General features: G+C 41.2%; 1 protein-coding gene across 1 annotated transcript in view; it reads left to right on the top strand.

Annotated features, from left to right (window-relative positions):
- Positions 1-2462: 2462 nt before the first annotated feature.
- The window catches only part of kcnk10a (potassium channel, subfamily K, member 10a), a 72377-nt gene continuing 53178 nt past the window's right edge, over positions 2463-21661 (top strand). The window contains exons 1-2 of the mRNA XM_056405766.1: positions 2463-3733; positions 9565-9950. Of these exons, the coding sequence (XP_056261741.1) occupies positions 3679-3733; positions 9565-9950 (441 nt within the window). The 5' untranslated portion in view covers positions 2463-3678. The remainder of the gene's footprint in view (positions 3734-9564; positions 9951-21661) is intronic.

Raw genomic sequence — 21661 nt, 5'->3', positions numbered from 1 at the left:
CTAAAGTCTACACATTACATTTCAACCATTCTATATGATAGAAGTTTGGGATTGACCTAATACATAGAAACATCACATGAGTTACAGAACAGTTAGATATTTAATTTTATATTCTGCCATAATCTGTGTCTGTGAAGACTGTTCTGCTCAGGATTTGAATGTGGGTTGTAGTTTATGACTCTTATCTAGAGAGAGACAGAGAAAGAGAGATTAGTGTGTGTGCCTGTGTTTGTGTGTGTATTCCTGCATGGCACAGAGAGTCCAGGATTCACACCTTAGTGATAATCAGTCCTTTGGCGTTACTTTTCCATTATAGAAAAAAGGAGATTTTGCCTATGCTCTCCAGTTGCCTGGTGTCCATTCGTTCATTCTCCGGAACTGACCCTTTGACCCTTGGTCTGGTTCTGTGTCTCTCTGACATGCTAAAAGCATGGTCTGTTTGTGAGAGAGGGGTACTTTGTCTCTGTTTCCTATCTAGCTTGACGGTGGGAAGATTAATAAAGTGTCAGTTTTGGGACCATAACTCCGAATGACACCGCATGTGCCATGGTTGTAATGTTGAGCATGATAGAAAAGTCAAGTTGGCTATGGCTGGAAATAATAATAATTCATGGCAAGATGTGATTAAAAAGAATGTGTCATGGTTATAATATTGAACATGATAAAAGGTTACATTTAACCAAGAGCTTATGGCTGAACATGGTAGTGGTTCATGGCAAGACCTGATTGAAGGGATGGTTCATGGTTTTCATGTGTTGGTGTAGCGGTTCATTAGAAAGAGTGAGTTAAGGAAGAGTAATTCATTGATTTTATGTGTCTTCAGTTGGGAATATAAAAAATGATGATTGATCATCTATTCTGTGTTCAACTGCTTTTGCCTGGCAGGTATAGAAGACAACAACAGACAGTGGCGGCACTTGTAGACAAAAGTAGTTTATTTTATATCACGTTTTGTTTACAACCTTTTACTTACCTTTTATCAAAATTCACTTGCATACGTTATTTTTTTGAATTTCAATTGTTTTTATTTTCTTTATCAAGCCTGTGGCAAATGTGCTGCCATTTCAAGAATTTTTTCTGATTGTTCTGAAATGTTCTAGTTTTCAAAGTGGTCTTCAGAGAAGTTATCTGAATTAAATCACATAACATCTATTTAATGTATTTTTATCTTTCATCGACAAATGAGGCAGTTGGTCAGCTTGTATGTTTTAAAGGGAACAGCAGAGACCAGTGTGCATGAGGACCTGAAAACAGACATTATGAGGATCTACGTGTTTCGTGAGCCAGATGGGGTGGGCACCATCCTCGAGGGAATCCCATTACTCACTGATCTTGGCATCTGGCCAGAGCATGCAGCCTACTCCTTGGATTGACATACGCACTTTATCTCCAGTATCCTTCCAAACTTGTTAAAACTTTTGAGGTCTTTCAGCGACTTTTTGTGGGACTCGACACACTGCGTCCAAAACCATCCTCCAGGTTCATGACTCTGAAAAACAGGCTTCTAGCCTAGGCCAACATGACTGTCAGCCTGCACTTATGAACGGCTGGTTTGTTGTCTGTTCAAGAATTTTATACATTTATCAGAGCCTGAGGAGTGGAATTTTTCAGGATGTTACACTTGTTTGTACTGTAAAAGTTTTATAGAATGCTGCAGGGGTAATTTCTGGTGTGTAAATTGTTTTAGTTATTAATGTTTTCTACACACTAAAATAATGCACTTTAGAAGTTAAGATGTGGTTTGACATGCCTGCATATGTCCAGTATCTGTCCAGACTTATCAAAACTTTTGAGGTCTTTGAGGACATTTATCAGAGCCTGATGAGTGGAAATTGTCAGGATGTTATACTTGTTTGTAGTTTGAAAGTTTTATAGAATGATGCAAGGCATAACTTCTGGTTGTAAATTGTGATTTCATGTTTTTTACACACTAAACTAATGCACTTTAAAAGTTGAGATCTGTCTGTGAAGTGTTCCAAGTAATGTGTAAATATATACACATTTAAAGACACTGCTGTTAACGTGTTTTGCAAAGCTGCACTTTGTAAGCTGAGGTCAGATTTTTACAGTTTACATGATCTTTCATGTAATGATTTAATAAATCTTGAAAATTGATACCTCTCCTCTATAATTGTTAATTTATGGTAATTGTAACTAATTATTTTAAGCCGTTTACTTATTTTAATTAAGTTTGAATTGTTTAATATGCTAACATTTTTGACATTCATTTTACTCAATTTCTCGGCTGTTTCTCATAGACTCTACTTATTCTTTTAGCATATAATGAAACGCATATTATGAAGATTTCTCAACTCAAAATACCAGTTAGTTCACTAAACTTGCAAAAAGTGATTGGAAAATGTTACCTTAATTTTTTTTAGCTAGATCTATGCAAGGAGTTTTTACAGTGTGGGTTCCAGCCAAGGGTCTCCAGCTTACAGCACAACTCACAGTAGGCCGGTCTTAACATTCTGCTCATGATTGGGTTGATGTCAGAATATAACATTTAATCATCAAATCTCATTTGTAGGCGTAGTGATCATTAGTTATATATCCATAACATATTCTCTCCCACTATTGCCAACTTGTCACGCGGTTCATTCCATTATTATTTTCATCTTTATGATTATTGCATGTTGCATTTACTCTGTGGATAGCAGTAAAGTTAATACATCTCTTTATATACACTCACATGTCCAGTCTTCAACAGGACGACTATTGAATCGAGAACTCACTGCTTCTGAAATCAGATTGAGCACATTAATCAATTAAATAATTCAATGTTGTCTTCCCTGAGGACTGGTGCCCCCTTTCAATGACAACACCACCACAGGCTTTATAATTGACTTCGGTGACAACTATGATGAAACAGTGAGGGAAAAGAGCCATAAAACAAATAATCCTCTTTCTTTAATTTCCTATGCACTCCTTTCTCTTCCTTTCCTTTCTTTTCCTCTGTTTTCCTTTCTCTTCCTCTGCTTTCCTTTCCTTCCTCTTTCTCTGCTTACCCTTTATCCGGCTTTTCTTTCATTCCTCTGCTTTTCTTTCTCTTCCTTTCCTTTGCCTTTGCTTTCATTTAATTTCCCTTCTGTTCTTTTTCTTTCTTCTACTACCCTCCTCTTTCCGTCTCTTCACTTTGCTTCACTTCCTTCTCTCCTCTCCTACAGGCGACCTGTTATCTTTCAGTGAACTGACGTCGTGTCTTGTAGTACGCAGCCGCGCGACACGAAGGTGCGCCGCGGCGTGGAGTGCAGCAGAAGCAGCTTTGTGTCGGAGGGAGGTGGATCCTGATCACTGACGGTGTATAGCCGCGGATCCTGCACCATGACGTAAACACAGAATAGAAAATTCATCAAGCAAAATGTAAACGTTAGATTCTTCAATGGGCATCGTCTCCCGCTGCGCGCGCCCATGATGTTGACCACTACACGATGCAGACGGTGATGCGGCGAGCAGTGGGTGTGCACTCTTGAACGCCGTGGGTGAAGAGAGAAGGAGCTGCATCCTATCAGCCTTTCAGCCGCTCTAACCGAAGCACACGGCGCGGATGATATGTTGTTACTCCCCGCCGTCCGTCACCCTCTCTTGGTTTAAGTCGACGGAATCGACCGACAGGACCCTGAGACCATAGACACATTTCTTTCCCTTGGTAGCAGCTGCGAGAGCCACAGAATCAAGATGAAATTTCCGACTGAGAATCCAAGAAAACCAGGGAACTCAAACCCTGCACCAGGTTAGACCGTCAATTAGTCTCAAATCCTTTTGCAGTTAGTCTCAAGACTGTGATTCTATTTCCCTATTAGATTCTATGGATGTGACGAAAGTTGGTTTTGATATCATGTGATTACTGCGTGTTTTGAATGAAATGCTGCAGTCTGTGAAACTGTTCCTGTAGGACAAACAGTCTTTACCGCCTTTACCTAGTCTTCAGTTCCCAGCAACTCCCCAATGAAACATTAATGCTGACCACAATTTGACTTATCAGAGAAATAGGGAAGAGCAGCTGCTGCACGCTGATGTTTAGTGCAGCCGCATCAGAACACGACTGGAACATGTGTTGATGTGGTCATGATTCAGAGGACAGACAGATAGACAGAAGGATGTAAACAGAGGCTGTCAGTCTGCCGCTTCAGTGTGATGCAGTGGAGAAATGTGCACAGGGTCTGAAACATTACCTCATCCACCGCTGGGGAGATGCCCCCCAAATCCTGCATGTGTGTCACGTCCTCCCTCAGCAGCTTCACCTGCAGGACATGTTTACCGGTCATTACCGCCTGTACAGGTGATGTGCATGTTCATGGCTTTCGACAGAGAAGGGACAGCCTCATTTGCTCACCCCAGTATTTCTATGATTTCTGACACGTGCCGTTCATCGTTGCACCTGCATGTGAGGAGTGTGAGGAGGGCTTTCTGCCCACATTACACTGATTGGTTACATAAATCAAAGCAGTCAACTGGTTTTTGTTAGAGATCCCAGTGCCACTGAATGTGCTACAGTGGTCAGGATCATAACATTATGTAATGAACAGATGATGAAATGTAAAATTGTGCATTGGTATAGTCTACTTCATTTTAGTGGGTATACTGTGGGTACCCCCCCTCCCCATTTATATCACTGAAGAATAACAGAAATGCCTTTGTGTTAATGTAATACACACTACATCCTCTAAAATGATCACAGTTGAATCAACTGTCTAAAATAATTTCTAATAAAAACTGAACATTATAACCTTCATGAAGGAGGATTTAATGCAGGAATGTTAGAATGTATTATGACTACATTAGTTTAGCTACATGTTACGTGTACACTGACAACTGATTGTATATTAGTAATTATCAGTTGTATACACAGGCTGCAAAGTGCCTGACTGGAATTAATAGATTGCTTTCGGTGCTGCTCTCACCTGGGAACCGATTCACCTTGCAGCCTGAAGATACTCTTTAATAGTTTTATCAAATATTATCACCATATAACATGTTTATCCCCTCCCCTTTTAAAGTATAACACATTTACTTCGAGTAGATTTTAACTCACTCACTTTGTACTTTTATCTGAGAACATTTTTTCACAGTGATTTTACCTCTACTTTAGTTGTCTTTTCAGTTACAGTACTTGAGTGAGTGTTCACATGCTGATGTGTTGCAGTCAGTGTAGTGTCTCATCTCCAGCCTCAGGAGTTTCTGTTATTGGTAGTGTTTATTGCTGCTCTGTCTGAACACAGTTGATGTTGCTGTTTTCTTCATCACAGTGACTAACTACGCGATGTACATTTAAACTTACACTAGTTGAAATCTAGTCAGATCTCCTGACCCATTTTTTAACAGAAACAAATTGCTGAAGTGCCAGTCCTGTCACAAAACTATGTTGTTACATATCCTTGGGCATTTTTTTTTTTTAAGTATATTTTTTTGGGCTTTTTATGCCTTTATTGGACAGGACAGTAGAGTAGAGAGACAGGAAATGGGGAGGCAGAGAGGGGGAATGACATGCAGTAAAGGCCGTCCGATGCGGGACTCGAACCGGGGCCAGCTGCAGCGAGGACGGTAGCCTCTACACATGGAGCGCCTGCTTAGACCACTACGCCACACGACGCCCCATCCTTGGGCATTTTTAAGTTTTTATAGGAAAATTTTGGAGCTTTCTTAGTCGGTATAGGGAATAATACCTGCGTATCACGTAGACTACACCCGTGAAATTGTGACTGGCTCATTCACACTAGGGCTGTGCCCAAAAATATATATGGGAATACATTGTGACGTAATCCTTGCTGATGCATGCATCGATGCAGATGCAACTGTATCGATACATCAAATACTCTGACAGCAGTTTTGAAAAAGAAACATCACCTATGGTGCAGTGCACAATAAAGCCAATAGGTGGAAGCAAAGACAAACAGCACACGTCTGAATTCAAAACAAACATGGATAAATAGTGAAGAACTCTACCACTGGCAAAACTGAAGGCAAAGATATAGGACCATTTTGGAATTTTGCAAACACCATGAAGTCTGGAGTTGGACATGAGTCATGCAATGTGCAAGCTGTGCAGAAACAAAGTAAAATACTGCAAGCAACATGACCAACCTCTGTCTTCACATGACAACTTTTCAACTCAAAATTTCCCTCAACATCCCAACCGGCTCAGAAGATCACAAATGCACTTTTATGCTTTGTATGTAAAGACTTGCACTCGTACAGTGTTGTTGATAATGAAAGCTTCAGACAACTGCTTAATGAGTGTGAGCCACGCTATACAATCCCCACTCATCGGTTCATTACAGAAACTGCAGTCTCCCAGTTGTAAGAAGATATGAAGCAAAAAGTCCAAAGCAATTTCTTCTGCAAACAGAGTTGCCATTACATGTGATGCCTGTATGTCGAGAGCAGTCCAGTCATATGTAACTCCCATGCATGTATAAACATATCATGAAAATGACGAGGAATCAACAATGCTGCGCTACGCAGCAGCCGGCGGGAGGGGCAATGTTACGCTGCGCAGCATCGGGTATGAATGGGTTAATCTCCTCAAGCACAAGCTCATGACAGATGTAGCTACGAGATTGAATCGCACCTGTGATATGTTGGTGCGCTTCTTAGAGCAGCAGCCTGCAATTTGTGCAGCATTACTCTCCATTGAGGTACAGAGAAATGCCAAGAAATTGCTTAAGTGGACCTCGCCTCTACTGAAGATGAGGCTAAAGCCCCGAAGCAACACTCATAATGTCAGGAGAAAAGCCCCTAATGTTTTCTATAGCACAGCTGCATGCCCAGTTGTCCCACAGCGCTCACGTCCAAGCAACAGACTCCTCAGTTACGAGGGACATTAAAAACGCTGTATCTGGGGATCTTGGGAAGAGATTCGTGAGTGACAGATCCTTTCTGTGCATGGCTGCAGCACAAGATCCATGATTTAAAGCGTTGACCTTCTTGGAAGAAGACAAAAGACAGGACACCTATACCAATGTGGCAGCACAGGTGGCGCAGATTTCTTAGTTGAGGGTTAATTAACCTTAATGAGAAAACATCTTCATGTTTAATTTACTAAATGTGTTTTCACCCTTAAAACAAAACTACCTTTTCACTTGACCTTGGTGGAGCAGATTGTGTAACGGGGTGTGGTAGGACCCAATTGCAGCACAACCAAATGTGAACAGCTGGTAATGACTCATTGATTCTCTCAGCAGTGCACAGGCAGAACTCATGGTCAGGGACAGAAGGCTCAGGCATTTACCGGGGCAGAGACGAGGCAGGATGGTCAGGGACAAGCGGAGTCAATACCAGGAAGACAGTCCGGAGGAGAACGCTGGAAAGTCCCACATGGGTACAAAGAACAATCTGGCAAAAAGCAAGTGAACCAGGGATGTATATGTACTGGCTTGATTGGAGATGGAGTGCAGCTGGGGGCAACAGGTGAGGACAGTGAGGCTGATGAGGAGGTGTTGCAGAGTGGAGAGTGAGACAGAGGCAGGGTGAGCGGAAAAACACTGAGAAGCACGGCAGGCTGTGACAGGTTGTGCAGTATAACGTAATGATATACAACTGTGACTTATCTTGTGTATTTATGAATGTTATGGTTATTAGTAGAATTTTATGTTCTGATTTCAGAAGAATCAGAAGTATGTACCAGAACAAGAAAAGGTTGAAACAGGCTCTTCCGTACTCTGCAAGAGAAGAAAGGACTCTACCTGTGCTCTAGCAGATTTATTCAGAGACATTTTCTCTTACCAAAGATAGGACTCACCTATGTCAGTACATGATCCGGCACTGGATAAAATTAAGAAATACAAAGAGGTAGAGCCTTTGGTTCTTACTGGGAATCCACTCAGTTGGTGAAGGGAGCACCAGGATGCTTCCCTCTTACTGTCTAAGCTAGCTAGAAATACCTTCTGTGTCCCAGATACAAGTGTAGCTGCAGAGCGGGTGTTTTCCACTGCTGGAGACATACTTACAGCTCAGAGAAGTGCTCTGAAACCTGAGCATGTGGATCACCTGTTGTGTCTGCACAAAAATCTGAAAGCATGTTAAGGCTTAGCTGCCAGGACAAGGCCCCTTTTAAGTTTTTTAAAAATGTTTTATTTATTGTTGTGATATGTCAGGTGGACATTCTTACAGCAAAGTGAAGTGCCCTTAAAGTCAAGTGAAACCAGAATATTATTGTTGCATCAAAAAACTAAAAGCATAAGAGACAACAGAAAAGGCTATTTTAAATGTGAAAGTTTAAGAATATTTTATTTGCATTTATTAATAACTCTGGGATTAGAAACAGAATTATTTTATTTTACTTTTAGGTGGAGCATTTCTATTATTTATTAACTCAAGGTCCACTTTCAAGCTTTTCCGGAGCTTTCAGTTGTGTCTCAGTGTTTCCACCTCTGGATCACTGACAATGACAAAAAGTTCACCTGCTGATGAAGATTATGAGACACTATTGAAAGCTCTGGAAAAGGTAGTAAGTAAACATAAGTTAAGATTTTCTTTCCAAATATGATTCCCAAGGTTTTCTAGGAATGAAACTCCAGGAGCTGTAACCTATGATTATTTTTATCATTAATGATGTCATCAGTTACATTCTTGATTAATGGATGAATTATTTGATTTATAAAATGTCGGAAAACAGTTGAAGCCCAATGTTCTCCAAGCTATTTCTTTTGTTTGACTAACAGTCTAAACATAGTCAGCATACAGCACACACATCAGGATGCACACCCTTTTCCTTTAGCAAACAGCCCACACATCAGGTTGAACACCCTCTGCCTGTAGCATACAGCCCACACATCAGGGTGCACACCCTCTACCTGTACCATACAGCACACGTCATGCAGACAGAAGAGGGATAAGCTGATCTGGGAAGTGAATGTGATTTTTCTGTTTTCTGTCTGCAGTGATGCAAGTCAAGTCTGATGTTCAGGCTTACATGAAAGATGCAGGGTGTTCTGATGTGCATCATACACTGTTCACGGGGCTGGATTGTAACAGTACTACTATTGTTACGGACCCAGTAACCCAATACCTTTTGTTATTTTTAAGAAAAGAAACAAAGTAGACACAGAGTAGCAAACTACAATAGCATAATTTAAACAAGTCACTAAAGCTTACATTCTTAACTCATGTTCATATAGTTTAGTTAAGACATGTGGGCTCCAGGCTGCTAGCACACAAAACATACCTGTGGCAACGGCAGGCGAAGTATGAACTAGACAGTGGAAAGCTCTGCAATTCCACATCTATGTGAAGGACTTTCACTGATGCTTCCACAGATCACTTCTGTTTCTTGCCTTTAATAGAAAGACTTGAAGTAACGAGTGTCGTCAGCATCATAATGACGCTCCATTTGGTTCTCTCTGCAATTGTTAATAGTAGGGTCTCTCTGTGTGCGTTTGTGTGTGTGTTTGTGTGTGTGTGTGTGTGTGTTGTGTGTGTGTGTGTGTGGGGAGATAAAATGTGTGGCAGAACAGATAACGATGTCCCTTCTGTTCACCTGTTACATGTCAGTGTACATCAGCAGGAAACAGCACAATATCATGCTGATGTTGCAGCAGAGTTTTTCATTTGTTCTTTATTCAGTGGCAGTTCAGACCAACCTGGTCCTCCCGAAGAAGGTGCAGCCAGGCATGCTTCAGTCCAGCCTGGTGCAAGCCAGCGTGGCCACCATGCAGAACCCGATGGGCTGCGCTCTGCCACGGCTCTCTGTTTCCTCCCGCCCCGCGAGCATGGTGGCCAGCATGGAGGTAGTGGGTGATGGCTCGGCTCCCTTCACCATGATGAAGCTGAAAACGGTGCTGGCGGTGTTCGTGGTGGTGGTTGCTTACCTGGTGGCAGGGGGCCTGGTGTTCCAGGCGCTGGAACAGCCCTTTGAAAACAACCAGAAGATCACCATCACAGCAGAGAAGGCAGCCTTCTTGCAGAAACACACATGTGTGTGTCCAGAAGAACTGGAGGCCATCATCAAGGTAAGAGCAGCCGCTGGTCGATATTCCAACCTTTCCTCACACCTGGTCCCCAGTGAGGACTCAGGTCTACGGAAACCTGAGCTTCATATTGATCAGATGCCATTCATACTCCACACATACTCCACACTCTGCCTGCAACCCTGGAACTCGATACAAAACACACTGAACATTTTTAATGACTCCTATCCCATACATCCTTGAAACTCCTTGAAGTTGTGTGAATCTGAAAATAATATTGCCTGAGATGATTTGTGTAGGTTAACTTAAGCTCTGCTGAGCCGAAGACGGTTAGCTGATTAACTGGAACTGTCTGGGTTTTGGAGATAAAGAAAAACTAAGTGTTACGTGATGGTTTTTACTGACCAAAAAAAATAAATGATACATTAACTGTAAAGAAAAAATAAGTGATTGTTGGAAGATGCACCACCTGCTTAACCCTCCTTAAAATGTTCTAGCTTAAACACAGATACTAAAGCAGACTTGATTTTCCAATATATGACTTGCTTAGAGTGAATATTGTAACAACGTAATGTGGTGGTCATATCTGACCTTTATTATTCTTTAATAATTACCTGAAGTATTATCAGGTAAGATCAACATATCCTTCATCTTCAGACTGTTACCCTGTTATTATCATACCCCTTTTCAACCAAAATTATAAGGTTCTTTGAACGTGGGTAATTCAGTGATTTTGTGTTTTTAAAACTTTCCGGGCGGCAGCTCACTCTTTCATCCCCATGTGCAGTGTAGCTGGAGTGTTTCTGGTTTAACAGCACCGTGCTGGACAGGTGACAGGTGTGTTTACAGTGTCTGTATCATATTGTCATAGAAGGAAAAGAGGCGGAAATGACCATGTTCACCTGGGTGTTGTGTTTACATCAGTCTTGATCAGAGTCGATCAGAGCTGGAGCCGGAGCTGACATATACCCATGTCTACTCCAGAGTAGACAGCCTTTTCCATTGTCGACAAACGCATGATGTTAGCAGGTCTTAGCAAGGTTTTTTGGCCAGTGGAAAAGGGGCTTTACTTAAGGAAGGACGTTGTACCTTGTGATGCCACTCTTGTGTTCATAGTTACCTCTGATTGGACAGGGATACAAATCTTTCCTAATTTATAGATCATTAAGGTCCTCACTAGCTAAGGCCAGTTTTAACCTCTTGAGACCTAAGGATGCTGGGGGGTGTGCCTTGCCTAGACAGACATACCCAAAATAGATCAAGATCAGCTCCACAACTATCAGGTCCATATGCAAAAACTTGGTCACTATGGATAGGTAAGACCTCAAAGAATTTATTCCATGTGTCAGTAACATTGTGACTGTTACTGTAGGAGAGTAAATTTTGATAAACCAAAGGAAAAATTAATTTTTGATTTTTTTCTTCACCTAAAATTTATTTTAAATTAGACAAGACCATGATAACAATTATCCCATGCAATAGGATGCCACTTATCTCAATTAGCAACTTCATGACTACAACTGTACCAATGTAGGTGGAAATACCACAAAGTACACAAATTCTACAAAGGTTATAGTAGGTATGGGGCCAGGCGGACTCTCCATATGGACACTTGGATAGCCAAAGTACCTAAAGTGTGCCCTCTTGAAAGGAAATCTGTCTAGAAAATAAAAATGATTTCCACTACAGGAGTACTATGTGCACACAGTGCAACACCTAGCCATTACATTTACCCTGTGCATCATCAGATTCTACCATTGTGCACTACCATTGTGTGTAAAAAAAAAGAAAACCCAAATTGTATAATTTTGTCTCCACTTTGCCTCTGAATCTCTTCCAGGGAATCTAAATTGCTATAAAGTGAAAAATAAACATAAAACATACTATATACAAAGTTCAAAATACAGTAAAAGTTGAATTGGTGTAAAATCCCAATCTGGGATGAAAGTCTGTTGTACTTATGTTTGGATGTGGTATCGCGAGGAAGCAAGTCTCATAGGAGTGTGACATACCATTTGAAACATTGCGAGATGTAGAAAATGATCACCAAACGATGGCTTGGGGCACAGTCTCTGCTATTCAGGTCCCCATCTCGGCCAACTGGACTGGAGAATGGTATGGATAGATTCAGAATGGCCTTGAAAGGGTAAGGAAACAATATTCATTACTTTTGATTAGAACCGCTTTGGTATTTGATGGAATATTTAGTCATAAACCCAAAATTTGAGATGTGGACTGTAAAATAAGAAGTTTGGCCACGTGTTTGCTTTGGGGCTGACATGAGCTGGTTATGCTTTGCTTGCTATCACTGGAAAAAGTTAGCTTTTATAGTTTCATACAACACCCAGAATGGTGGGATGAAGCAAGCAGATTACATGTACTGTCGCGTTTCAATTCGATTGTCCGTTTATATTGATAGGGCTCTTATTTTGAAAAAGAAATATTGAAATTATTGCCAAATATTTTTTGGACATAACACTTGCTGTTTTAAAAGCCTTGTCTTTTAGAAGCATAAAAAAGAGACCACCACAGCAATCTATCAACTTTTTACAGGCAAATATGTATCCCACTGTCTCAACCTGTCCTTTACTGTGGTCAGGTCTGTTGTAAAGGAAAGGTCTACATTTTTCAGTGAGGTGGCCATTCTGTATGGATATTGCAGCAGTTTTTATTGCTGTAATCATTCTTTCTTTTCTAGTGTTTCCCCTATATTCACTCAGCAGCCTCTCGCTACTTCTAGATTTTGAGCACCGCCACTAAAATTTCACACAATCATTAATATCAACATGCTACTAAAGATTTTCACTCACACACTGTGTGAGCACGGCAACACCCAACGTTATCTTGGAATTGTTGAAACCCTTAGAGTAGCATAGCTCCTTTAGGAAATAGGGCAGTGTGTCACAAGTAAGGGGCAGAAACGTGACAGTGAAGTGATGAATGCGAGCAGAGCAGAAGAAAAGGTTAGCAGTAAGTTGTCAATATCGCAGTAAATGTACAGTATGGGCTGCAGTATGTCAGTTAACGGATGCTGCAGCTTCTCAAGACCAAGAAAAGTTGTATGTTGTTTACCCAACTGCTGGAAAAGTGAAGGGAAGCAAACATCTCCCCAAGAAAGGCTAGCGTTAAAAGTATGTTTTTGGGCTGCTATGTAACGTTAGCTATATTCATAGGAAGTCACATTAATTAGCTGCTTGTCATTACTTTTGAGTTGATACATAATGGGACACACACACACACACTTTCCCGCACCATGGGCATGAAGGTGTGTGTGTGTCTGTGTGTGTATGTGTGACCTACTCTACTCACACCTGCTGAAGTAGAACTGAACTTTCCCGCGCTGTGGAGGGCGGGGTATTCCCGCAAGAACATTGGTAGTTCATGCAAAAGGGAAGGAGCAAACATATAAAAGCTTGCACGGCAGCCCTCTATCCAAATCATTCCTCATTGTGCTCTGTGTATACTGCAATCTGCACGCTCTCTCATTTGAAAATGTCCTCTGGGAAAAGGTTTACTGTCAATGATATTTTGGAACAGCTCTTTGACAGTGAAAGTGACATAGAGGAGAATGTGTCTGATACAGAAGATTGTAACAGAAAAGTGACAGAAAATCAGGAGGACCCTGATTTTGAGGCATTCTCATCTGATGAGAATAAGAGTGTTGACCCTCCTGTTGTCTCTCAACCACCAGCAGACACGATCCCTTCCAAAAATTGAAAGATAATATGGTCCCTTTCCCCACTTAGACAGCAGGGTAGACTTAGCGCTACTAATATTATCAAAATGGTTCCAGGCCCCACCAGATATGCAATCAGCCATGTTGAAGACATCAAGTCATCATTAGAGCTCTTCATAACACCATCGATTGAAAATATTGTACTTGGGATGACAAATTTAGAGGGGAAGCGTGTGTATGGGGACAGTTGGAAAGACTTGGATGTAGTTGACTTGGAAGCCCACATTGGCTTGCTCATTTTGGCAGGAGTTTACAAATAAAAAAAACAAAACAAAACAAAACAAAACAAAAAAACACCAAAAAAAAATATAAACAAAAAAAAAACTCTAACTCTGCCACTGCCAGTCCCAAGCCCAGATAACAAAAGAGGAGGGGTGAGTATGACTTCATAGTGACTAACCACAAATATGTTACAAGAAAAGGAGATAAAAATAAGTAAATAAATATGTTTATGAGAGGAAAGGGTGGCTTACCAACATCAATCAATATGGTTCATTCTGTGAGTCATGAATGTGCACCCCAAATTAGAAAAGATTTGGATGAAAGATTTTCAAGATACACTAACTCTAAAACTGAAAGTTTGACCTGATGGTGGCGCTACAGGGAAGGTCACCAACAGGGTTCATAGTCTTGTGGTCATTAATGTTGTCAGTAAATTTGAGAAGATTTGTATGAAAACTTTTCAAGATAAATTAATTCTAATTTAAAAGTTTTGCCTGATGGTGGCGCTAGAGGAAGGGTCAACTCACTGATAGGTTTCATGATCAAGGGGTTATTTATGTATTAAACAAATAAACAAAGTGCCTGACACAAAAACTTGGTCAACAATTTTCTGTAAATAATTTTCTGGAGGCAAATATCCCTCGGGTCAGATTGACCCCAAGGGTAAAATGTGTTAGTAATATTTGAGGATAATACTAGGGTTAAGTTTTCAGATGAGTCACCTTTTAATCTAATGTGAAGTTTCTTTTGGCTTTTGATGTACAAATGCCTATACAGAATGGAGTAAATAAAAATGGTGCTTACATGTTGCCTATTTAAGTGCGGCACATCCTCGTGGACACTGGCACAACAGCATAGCTGCTGAAAAAAATTGTAGGGGAAACACTGTTCACACAGTTTCAATTTAAGTGATGGTAAAGATGTACTTCACTGATGACATGTGGTTAATATGGGACAGAGTTGGATCAATCAGGTGGATATCGGTGTTACTGTCTTTCCACCACAGCTCAACACAGGAAAAAAATACTAAAGAGACTGAATCTTTGACTGTAACTAATCCACCTACCAATAACTGTGAAATGTAGTTCTGCACAATACAAAGACTGTTGGTTGAAAGTACAGCCGCCCTCCTGAAGCTCTCAAATCATAGGCATACAATTTATAAACAACACGAGCAACACAGCCATGAGCCTTTGGCTGCTGTTAGCAGAAGGCTAAACTGTCAACAACATTAATACAGCCACTCATAAACTGAGTTCATGGGAAATCTACCAACACAAGAACAGCAGGTCCTCTCCATCTCTGAAACACTTCATTGATACTGCCACACGGATACTTACATGTATCCATCTGAAGGGACGTGCACAAACATCTGTATCTTTAGAACAGCCAATAGTAACTCTCTCTCTCTGAAAAGCTCTGTGATTAGCTCCCATCACAGGCTAGATTTTCTACATCTGCAAACAGATCCAAGAGGTGGTACAGGCATCTGGTTTTTACTCAGACCACTAGAATTGTAACATGATGAAAGTTGATTATGGTATTTTTGCCCATCGCCTCAGGGTCCTGGAGATGTACAGGTCCTGGAGGTGTACAGGTCCTAGAGGTGAATAGGTCTTGGTGATGTACAGGTCCTTGTGGTGTACAGGTCCTGGAGGGATGGCGGATTGCAGCCAATCACCTTCTCAGCAGAGTGAATGATACGCTGCAGTCTGCTCCCGTCCTTGGCAGGGGCAGTTGTGCACCAGGGGGTGATGGAGGTGAGGAAGGCAGTGTAGAAGTGCACCATCACTGTCTTTTGCAGGTTTAACTTCTTCTGCCACAAGAAGTACATCCTCTGCTGGGCTTTCTTGATGATGGAGCTGATGTTCAGCTTCTACTTTAGGTCCTGTGTGACGATGGTGCCCAGGAAGCTGAAGTACTCCACAGTCGTTAGGTTGGCTGTTAGTTGCCAAACCTCTCACACTCCATTTGAGAAAATGGTTTGGAAACAAGGTTTCTATTAACTACCAGTTGGCAGACCTTGATGATTAATGCAAGAGAACATGAAGCCAGATCTCAGAAACAGATCTTAATCTGACTTGTGCAGTAGCAGCCAACACCAGGGCTTTTCATGGCCAAATGCTCACAGCCACTCGTAAAGCAGCGTAGTAACACCCAGTGATTTCGCATGGACAACAGTGAAACCCTGTATGCTAATGGTAGTGTAATGCTAAGAACAATGTACAGCTGCTGCAGCAGAGCCTGGAGAGCTGCTGTGGATTAGTATCAGTTCCATTTCACTGACACATTAAGTGGCACACAAGAGAAACACAAAAACCCAGAGCTGCATTGTAGACCTGCCAACCTCTGTAAATAACAGTTCTCACATATGCCACAATTGGATGGGAGTGCTGAAATTGCATGACTTAGTTCTAAAAGCAAGCTTTGAGGTGTTCATTAATCTTGTTTAGGCAAAGTAGGGAAATGGGCAAAACCCAGAGAGCTATCAGGTATCAGATCAATTCCCTCTGTGGAAAAGATGAGTTGTAGATTGAGCTGCAGGGAGACAGGCTGAGTGCAGCTGCTGAAAGCTGCTATGCTGCCACATCACATGCAGTAAAACAACGTTAAAACAAGCAGTTTAGCATTTTTAAGGGCCTTCATTTAAAACACAGAAATCTCATGTGTTTACTGTTGTGTGACTGCTGCAGTACAGTATTGTGTTTTTTTCTGCACAACAGCATCCTCTAAGCACCCGTGCATTTAAACCTGACTCTTATCTTAAGCTTAGTAAATGCACTCTCTGTCCGCGGTGATGCCATACACCTTCTAACCCCAAAACTGATATATGCATTGATAACTGCACATATTTTAGCTGAAAGGTTAAATCAAGTCTTTAGGTCCTGAAAGTTTCTGCCAAGAAATTAATAATTTATCATTTAGTCCAGGGATGGTGGCAACAACAGCAGAAATATTTTGAAAATCAAGACCACTTAGGTCCAAGTCACAGATTAACTAGAGGACATGAAATGCTTTCACTATGCTTGAAACAAACTAGTTATATGTTGTCTCACCATGTCTTAAGTGCTCTGAAAAGCCAACACCTGACAATGGACTACAACGCTGTCACAGGATCCTCCTGGGTGCATCATACTGCCCTCCTAATGGTTTTTTATTCCTTTGTAGTCTCAACATGATGAATCCTATAAATAGTGATGAGAGTTAATACAAATATTCACAACCCTCAGTAGAGGTACATCTCCTTGTTGTAAAAACCTTCATTACACTTCATACATTTTATCATAATTTGTGTAACATAATTTCTTTAACCATTCCCTGCCAATTAGTATGGCTAGAGAGATGGCAGTTGTCTGGTAATTGGCTGGTAGAGCGTTCATTGGCTAACCTGACACTATGTATCCTTATAAATTGACCCAAATTACCCTACATCCGCCAATGCTTGTTGGTTTCCAGAAATGCAAACTTGTCTAAGAAGACCTGGAAGAAGTCTGAGGCTGTGGTTGAAAAGTCTATTTTTCTTGGAAGGTTCTTTACTGAATGAAATGAGCTGAAGTATGTGAGTGGCAGCCATGATAAGAGCTGGTCCATTTCTCTAAATGATGAGGAAAGGAGCTTCAATGCTTCCTATCTTATCTCCTTTAGTATAGGAAATACTGGACCTTCCTTTACCAAAGGAAAGGAGAAATGCGGTCCCACACTTCCTTGCTGCAGCAACATTTAAAGTGATGCACCATTGTAAAAACAACAGAAAAGCTGTATTATGTTTGTGACACGATCCAAAATGTATGGAAATCCTTGTCTGATCGACTGAAGCCCAAATTATAAATATAGATTTATCCTCTTTAAATCCAGTTAAGCGTCATCATGAAGAACAAGCATATTGAATTTATAGTTAACAATATCATCATCATAACTAAATACTATAGACTATACATAAATGTTGTTTCACTAAATCCCCTCTCATTGTGTAAAACTAAAAATAAATTTTCTCTACTTAACAATTTTATAGAAATGTCAAAAGCTCCTATTACATTACATTATTATATATGTCTGAATATGATTTATTCTGATCCCCTGCTTAGTTCCTTATTTCTATTTAATTGTATATATATTACATATATTTATTTATATTTATATTTTTCTTTCATGATATCTAATTCAAACCTTTTAAATCCTGTTTGTTTGGAGGATTTATCCTCCATGCAAGTTAGCTTAAAAAAACTCTAGTGAAAGTGCAGTCAGATTCTTTTCCAAAATCCTTTTGAATGTGGTCAATACCACACTGGTCCAAAAGCACTGAGTATCCCAGTTCACAAACTTTGTAAGTGGTGCACAACCCATCAGCAGTACTGTACAGCCTTTGCCCTCCCTAGTACAAAAAAAACATTTCAATCAAAAACATGGCTCTTCCTGAGAAAGGTAAAAAGATGCTGATGGAAAGCTTGGAAGCTTTACCTGTGAAAATATGGTGGTGTTGCTACCTGTGTGATGGCAGCACCATACTAAACCGGCTGAGCTAACCAGCCACCACACAAATGACACACCTCCAACAGGCTGTTGGGGTGGCAGAGGGACGATTGTTATATGCTGTGACATGAATGCTCTCTGTTCCACAGAAGCTTCCATCAAGGCTCGCCCAACAGCATTGATGCATTGAACCATGATGTGAGCCCCAGAATAATTGGATGGGATGGGATGGGAGAGGAGTAGAAGAGAGTCTTGGGACATGGGTGATGAAAGAATGCATCCATCCCCAGTGGTGGAGGGTTTTCCTGTGCACTCATGGAGAACTGTGAATTTTTGTGTGACATGAAAACATCCACCTCAGCTCTCCCTAACTTGTCTCACATCTTAGCCAGTGTGGGATTCAACTCTGCCATCGACCTCCCTGCCACACCCAGTCCACAGCTCCATTCTGCTTGTCTGAAAGATACTCTATGGCTTTGACAGAGTACAGGTTCACATGGTCGTCTCCAGCAGTCAAGCAGAGTGGGTTTCCACTATGTGACAGGTACGACTGCATTGATCGAGGCAGTTGATAGTCAGTTCTTTGCCCTAGGGTTGAGGTGGAGACAACTGAATGTCTCATGATGAAACTTTGATGTCCTGCCTATGTGATGGCTCCAGGACAACTCCATGGATTTGGAGAATGTGCATGGGTCCAGAGTAGGGCTGTCCCAAACGATTATTTTTTAAACGATTAATCTAGCGATTATTTTTTCAATTATTCAACTAATCTAACGATTATTTTTTTTATTAACCTAACAGTTATTTTATTGCAATTATTTTCCAGTTAGTCATTTAATATAACAATTTGCCCCGTCCAACATCTTGACTCGCTGCACCACGGTGTTTCCTCTTTATGTGCTCGTGCATGACTCACGTGCTAGAGTGATATGCCAGATGCACTTTGCAGAGTCTGCAGACTACCGCACTGTTGGTGTCAAGATTAAAGTATTCCCAAACTTTGGAGGACCGTGTGTGAGCCTTTTTTGCCGCGTGTTGCTCCACACGCTCCGTCGTACTGCTGGTAGACGCCGCCGTGTTGTTCAAATAGATTACACAGACGCAAATCATTCACGTAGTCAATGACTTCAATTACGTCACCGCGTTGTCCCAGTCCGTGCGCTGCGCTTGTATCCGGGTAAACCAAAGACGATGGATATAAATGGTCCCATTAGAAAGTTCCGGCTTTGTTCTATGAACATTTACCCTGTGTGGTTTTACACAACGCGTCGACACTAAAATTCCACGTCGAATAATTTTTATAATCGACAACGTCGATTAGGTCGGATAATCGTCCCAGCCCTAGTCCAGAGAAAAACAGAAAGGTATGAGGTTGTCTGAACCTGGAGCCATCTGAAAGAGAAACACCGGAAATTCCTGTGTCTGGGAATGATAGGGACATGGATGTGTCTTTTGGATGGATGTGAACCAGTTGCTGGGGCAGTGCATTCCAGTACATGCTTTCTGGACAACATGTTGAACGGCCTGTTGGGTCTAAGCTCTACCTCATGAGCAAATATGTTGGATTTTGGTTGTTTATCAATTTATTTGCTATCATAAATTAAGAAAATATTAATATTAAAAATATTAATATTAAATAATAACCTTAGAATTAATTTAAAGTCCTCGGGGCACCAGCCTAAACTAATAGGCAAAATAGCCAATATAGTTTTAGTCTCAATTTATAACCATTAATTTGGGACTCTGATTAACAATCAGCTTACTAACTATAACCAAATTACCATATCAACAGTACGTTAAAGTTGAAGGATTGGAATTCTACAAAGTAGAGGTTGGCAATATTCACGCTTGTGCAACATTAAACACACCAGTAGTTATACTTAAAGACATTTATTTACAATGGAGTAAAAACACAATGTGTAATCTAATATATACACGTGTGTGTATGTGTGTGTGTAGGTGTATGTGTCTTTGGGGACACAGACAAAGGCAAGATGGTCGATTCAAAGTGGTCACTGTGACCACATGACCTGGACAAAGAAAACTACATAAGATGGCGGTAAACAAAGAAACTACTCAAAATGGCCGCTGAGACCACCTGGTGTGTGTGGGAGGGAAGGTATGAGTTTCTTTGCTAGCCTAACTCATGTAATCTAAAGGTATCAGGTTAGAGGGAGGTGGTTAGCTTCATGCAGGTTCTAGAACTGAGACGTACTACTATGTGTGTGAACATACGAGTACCCGATTAACTGTATGACTGACCACAACCTAAGCCAACATTACAACAACAAAACATCAATCAACAAGTACATTAACAAAGTTAAGACTTCTACTACTGTGCTGTGCTATGCTATGCTGGGAAACTTAGGCCCAGTCAGTTAACGTTACCCAGTCCTTGGAACAAACAAAGAGGTCCTTTCCAGTGTTGTTGTAAAGTCCAGGGAGTTGGGAGGCTCCCTGGTGGAGTAAAGTCCTGTCTGGCTGTGTTGCTTTGCTGTTATCTCATTTGTTCTCCTCACAGAATTAGCTGTTCCACGCTGTTGCTTGGAAAATCAGCTGGCCTTTTGTCGTAGCTGCTGATTCTGAAGAGAACTTGGTTCACTCTCAGTTAATCCGAAGCAGGTCGCTATTGTTGAGGAGAAGAGTGTTTGCAGGCTGTTGTGAGCAGGCCGACAAGAGAGCTGGTTTGTCAGGTAGCAGGGCTGACCTGTGCTGGGGCCTTGTTGCCCTTTGAGGAGCCGAGAGGAGAGAGCAGCAGCTGCTCTCCAGAGCAAGCCAAAAAGAGAAGAGAGCGAGAAGAGGGACAACAGATCTGGTTTTGTTAGGTGACACCCTAGCGGTTCACATGTCACATGCTGACCCAAACTGGCTGGCCACACCTGGTCCCTAGGTGTGAACAGTGAGGAACTGTAAAAATATAAACAAATCAGCTTATATTGTCATTATTATTATTTTATTGTTATTTAACTATAATTGAAGGTCTTCAGTATCCCACACTGGTGGAGCCTGAGCTGTGGTTCTTCTACCTACATGAAAGAGATTTCATGTTGACATGAGAGACAGAACAGCGGATAACACAGCTTGGAGAAGTGCCAGCAGCTGCTCCAGGTTTATCCCTGGAACACACACCTGCTTCATGTGTGTTTGATGGCTTCAGATCTTGGTCTTCGTTTCAACACATGCAATGCAGGCAGTATCTCCCAGGTGTAAGCCTCAGCCACAGTCAAGGATCCAGAGCCAGATGAATATCTCTTTAGCCCTCTCAATCTGTTCCAGATCACAGAGGAGTTGATTTCACTCAACACTGTGTCAAGGCAGGATTGAT

The sequence above is a fragment of the Seriola aureovittata genome, chromosome 19, assembly GCF_021018895.1.
Source record: "Seriola aureovittata isolate HTS-2021-v1 ecotype China chromosome 19, ASM2101889v1, whole genome shotgun sequence".
In the NCBI taxonomy this organism is placed as follows: domain Eukaryota; kingdom Metazoa; phylum Chordata; class Actinopteri; order Carangiformes; family Carangidae; genus Seriola; species Seriola aureovittata.
The sequence above is the reverse complement of the archived record's forward strand: the minus strand, read 5'-3'. Positions and strand labels throughout refer to the sequence as shown.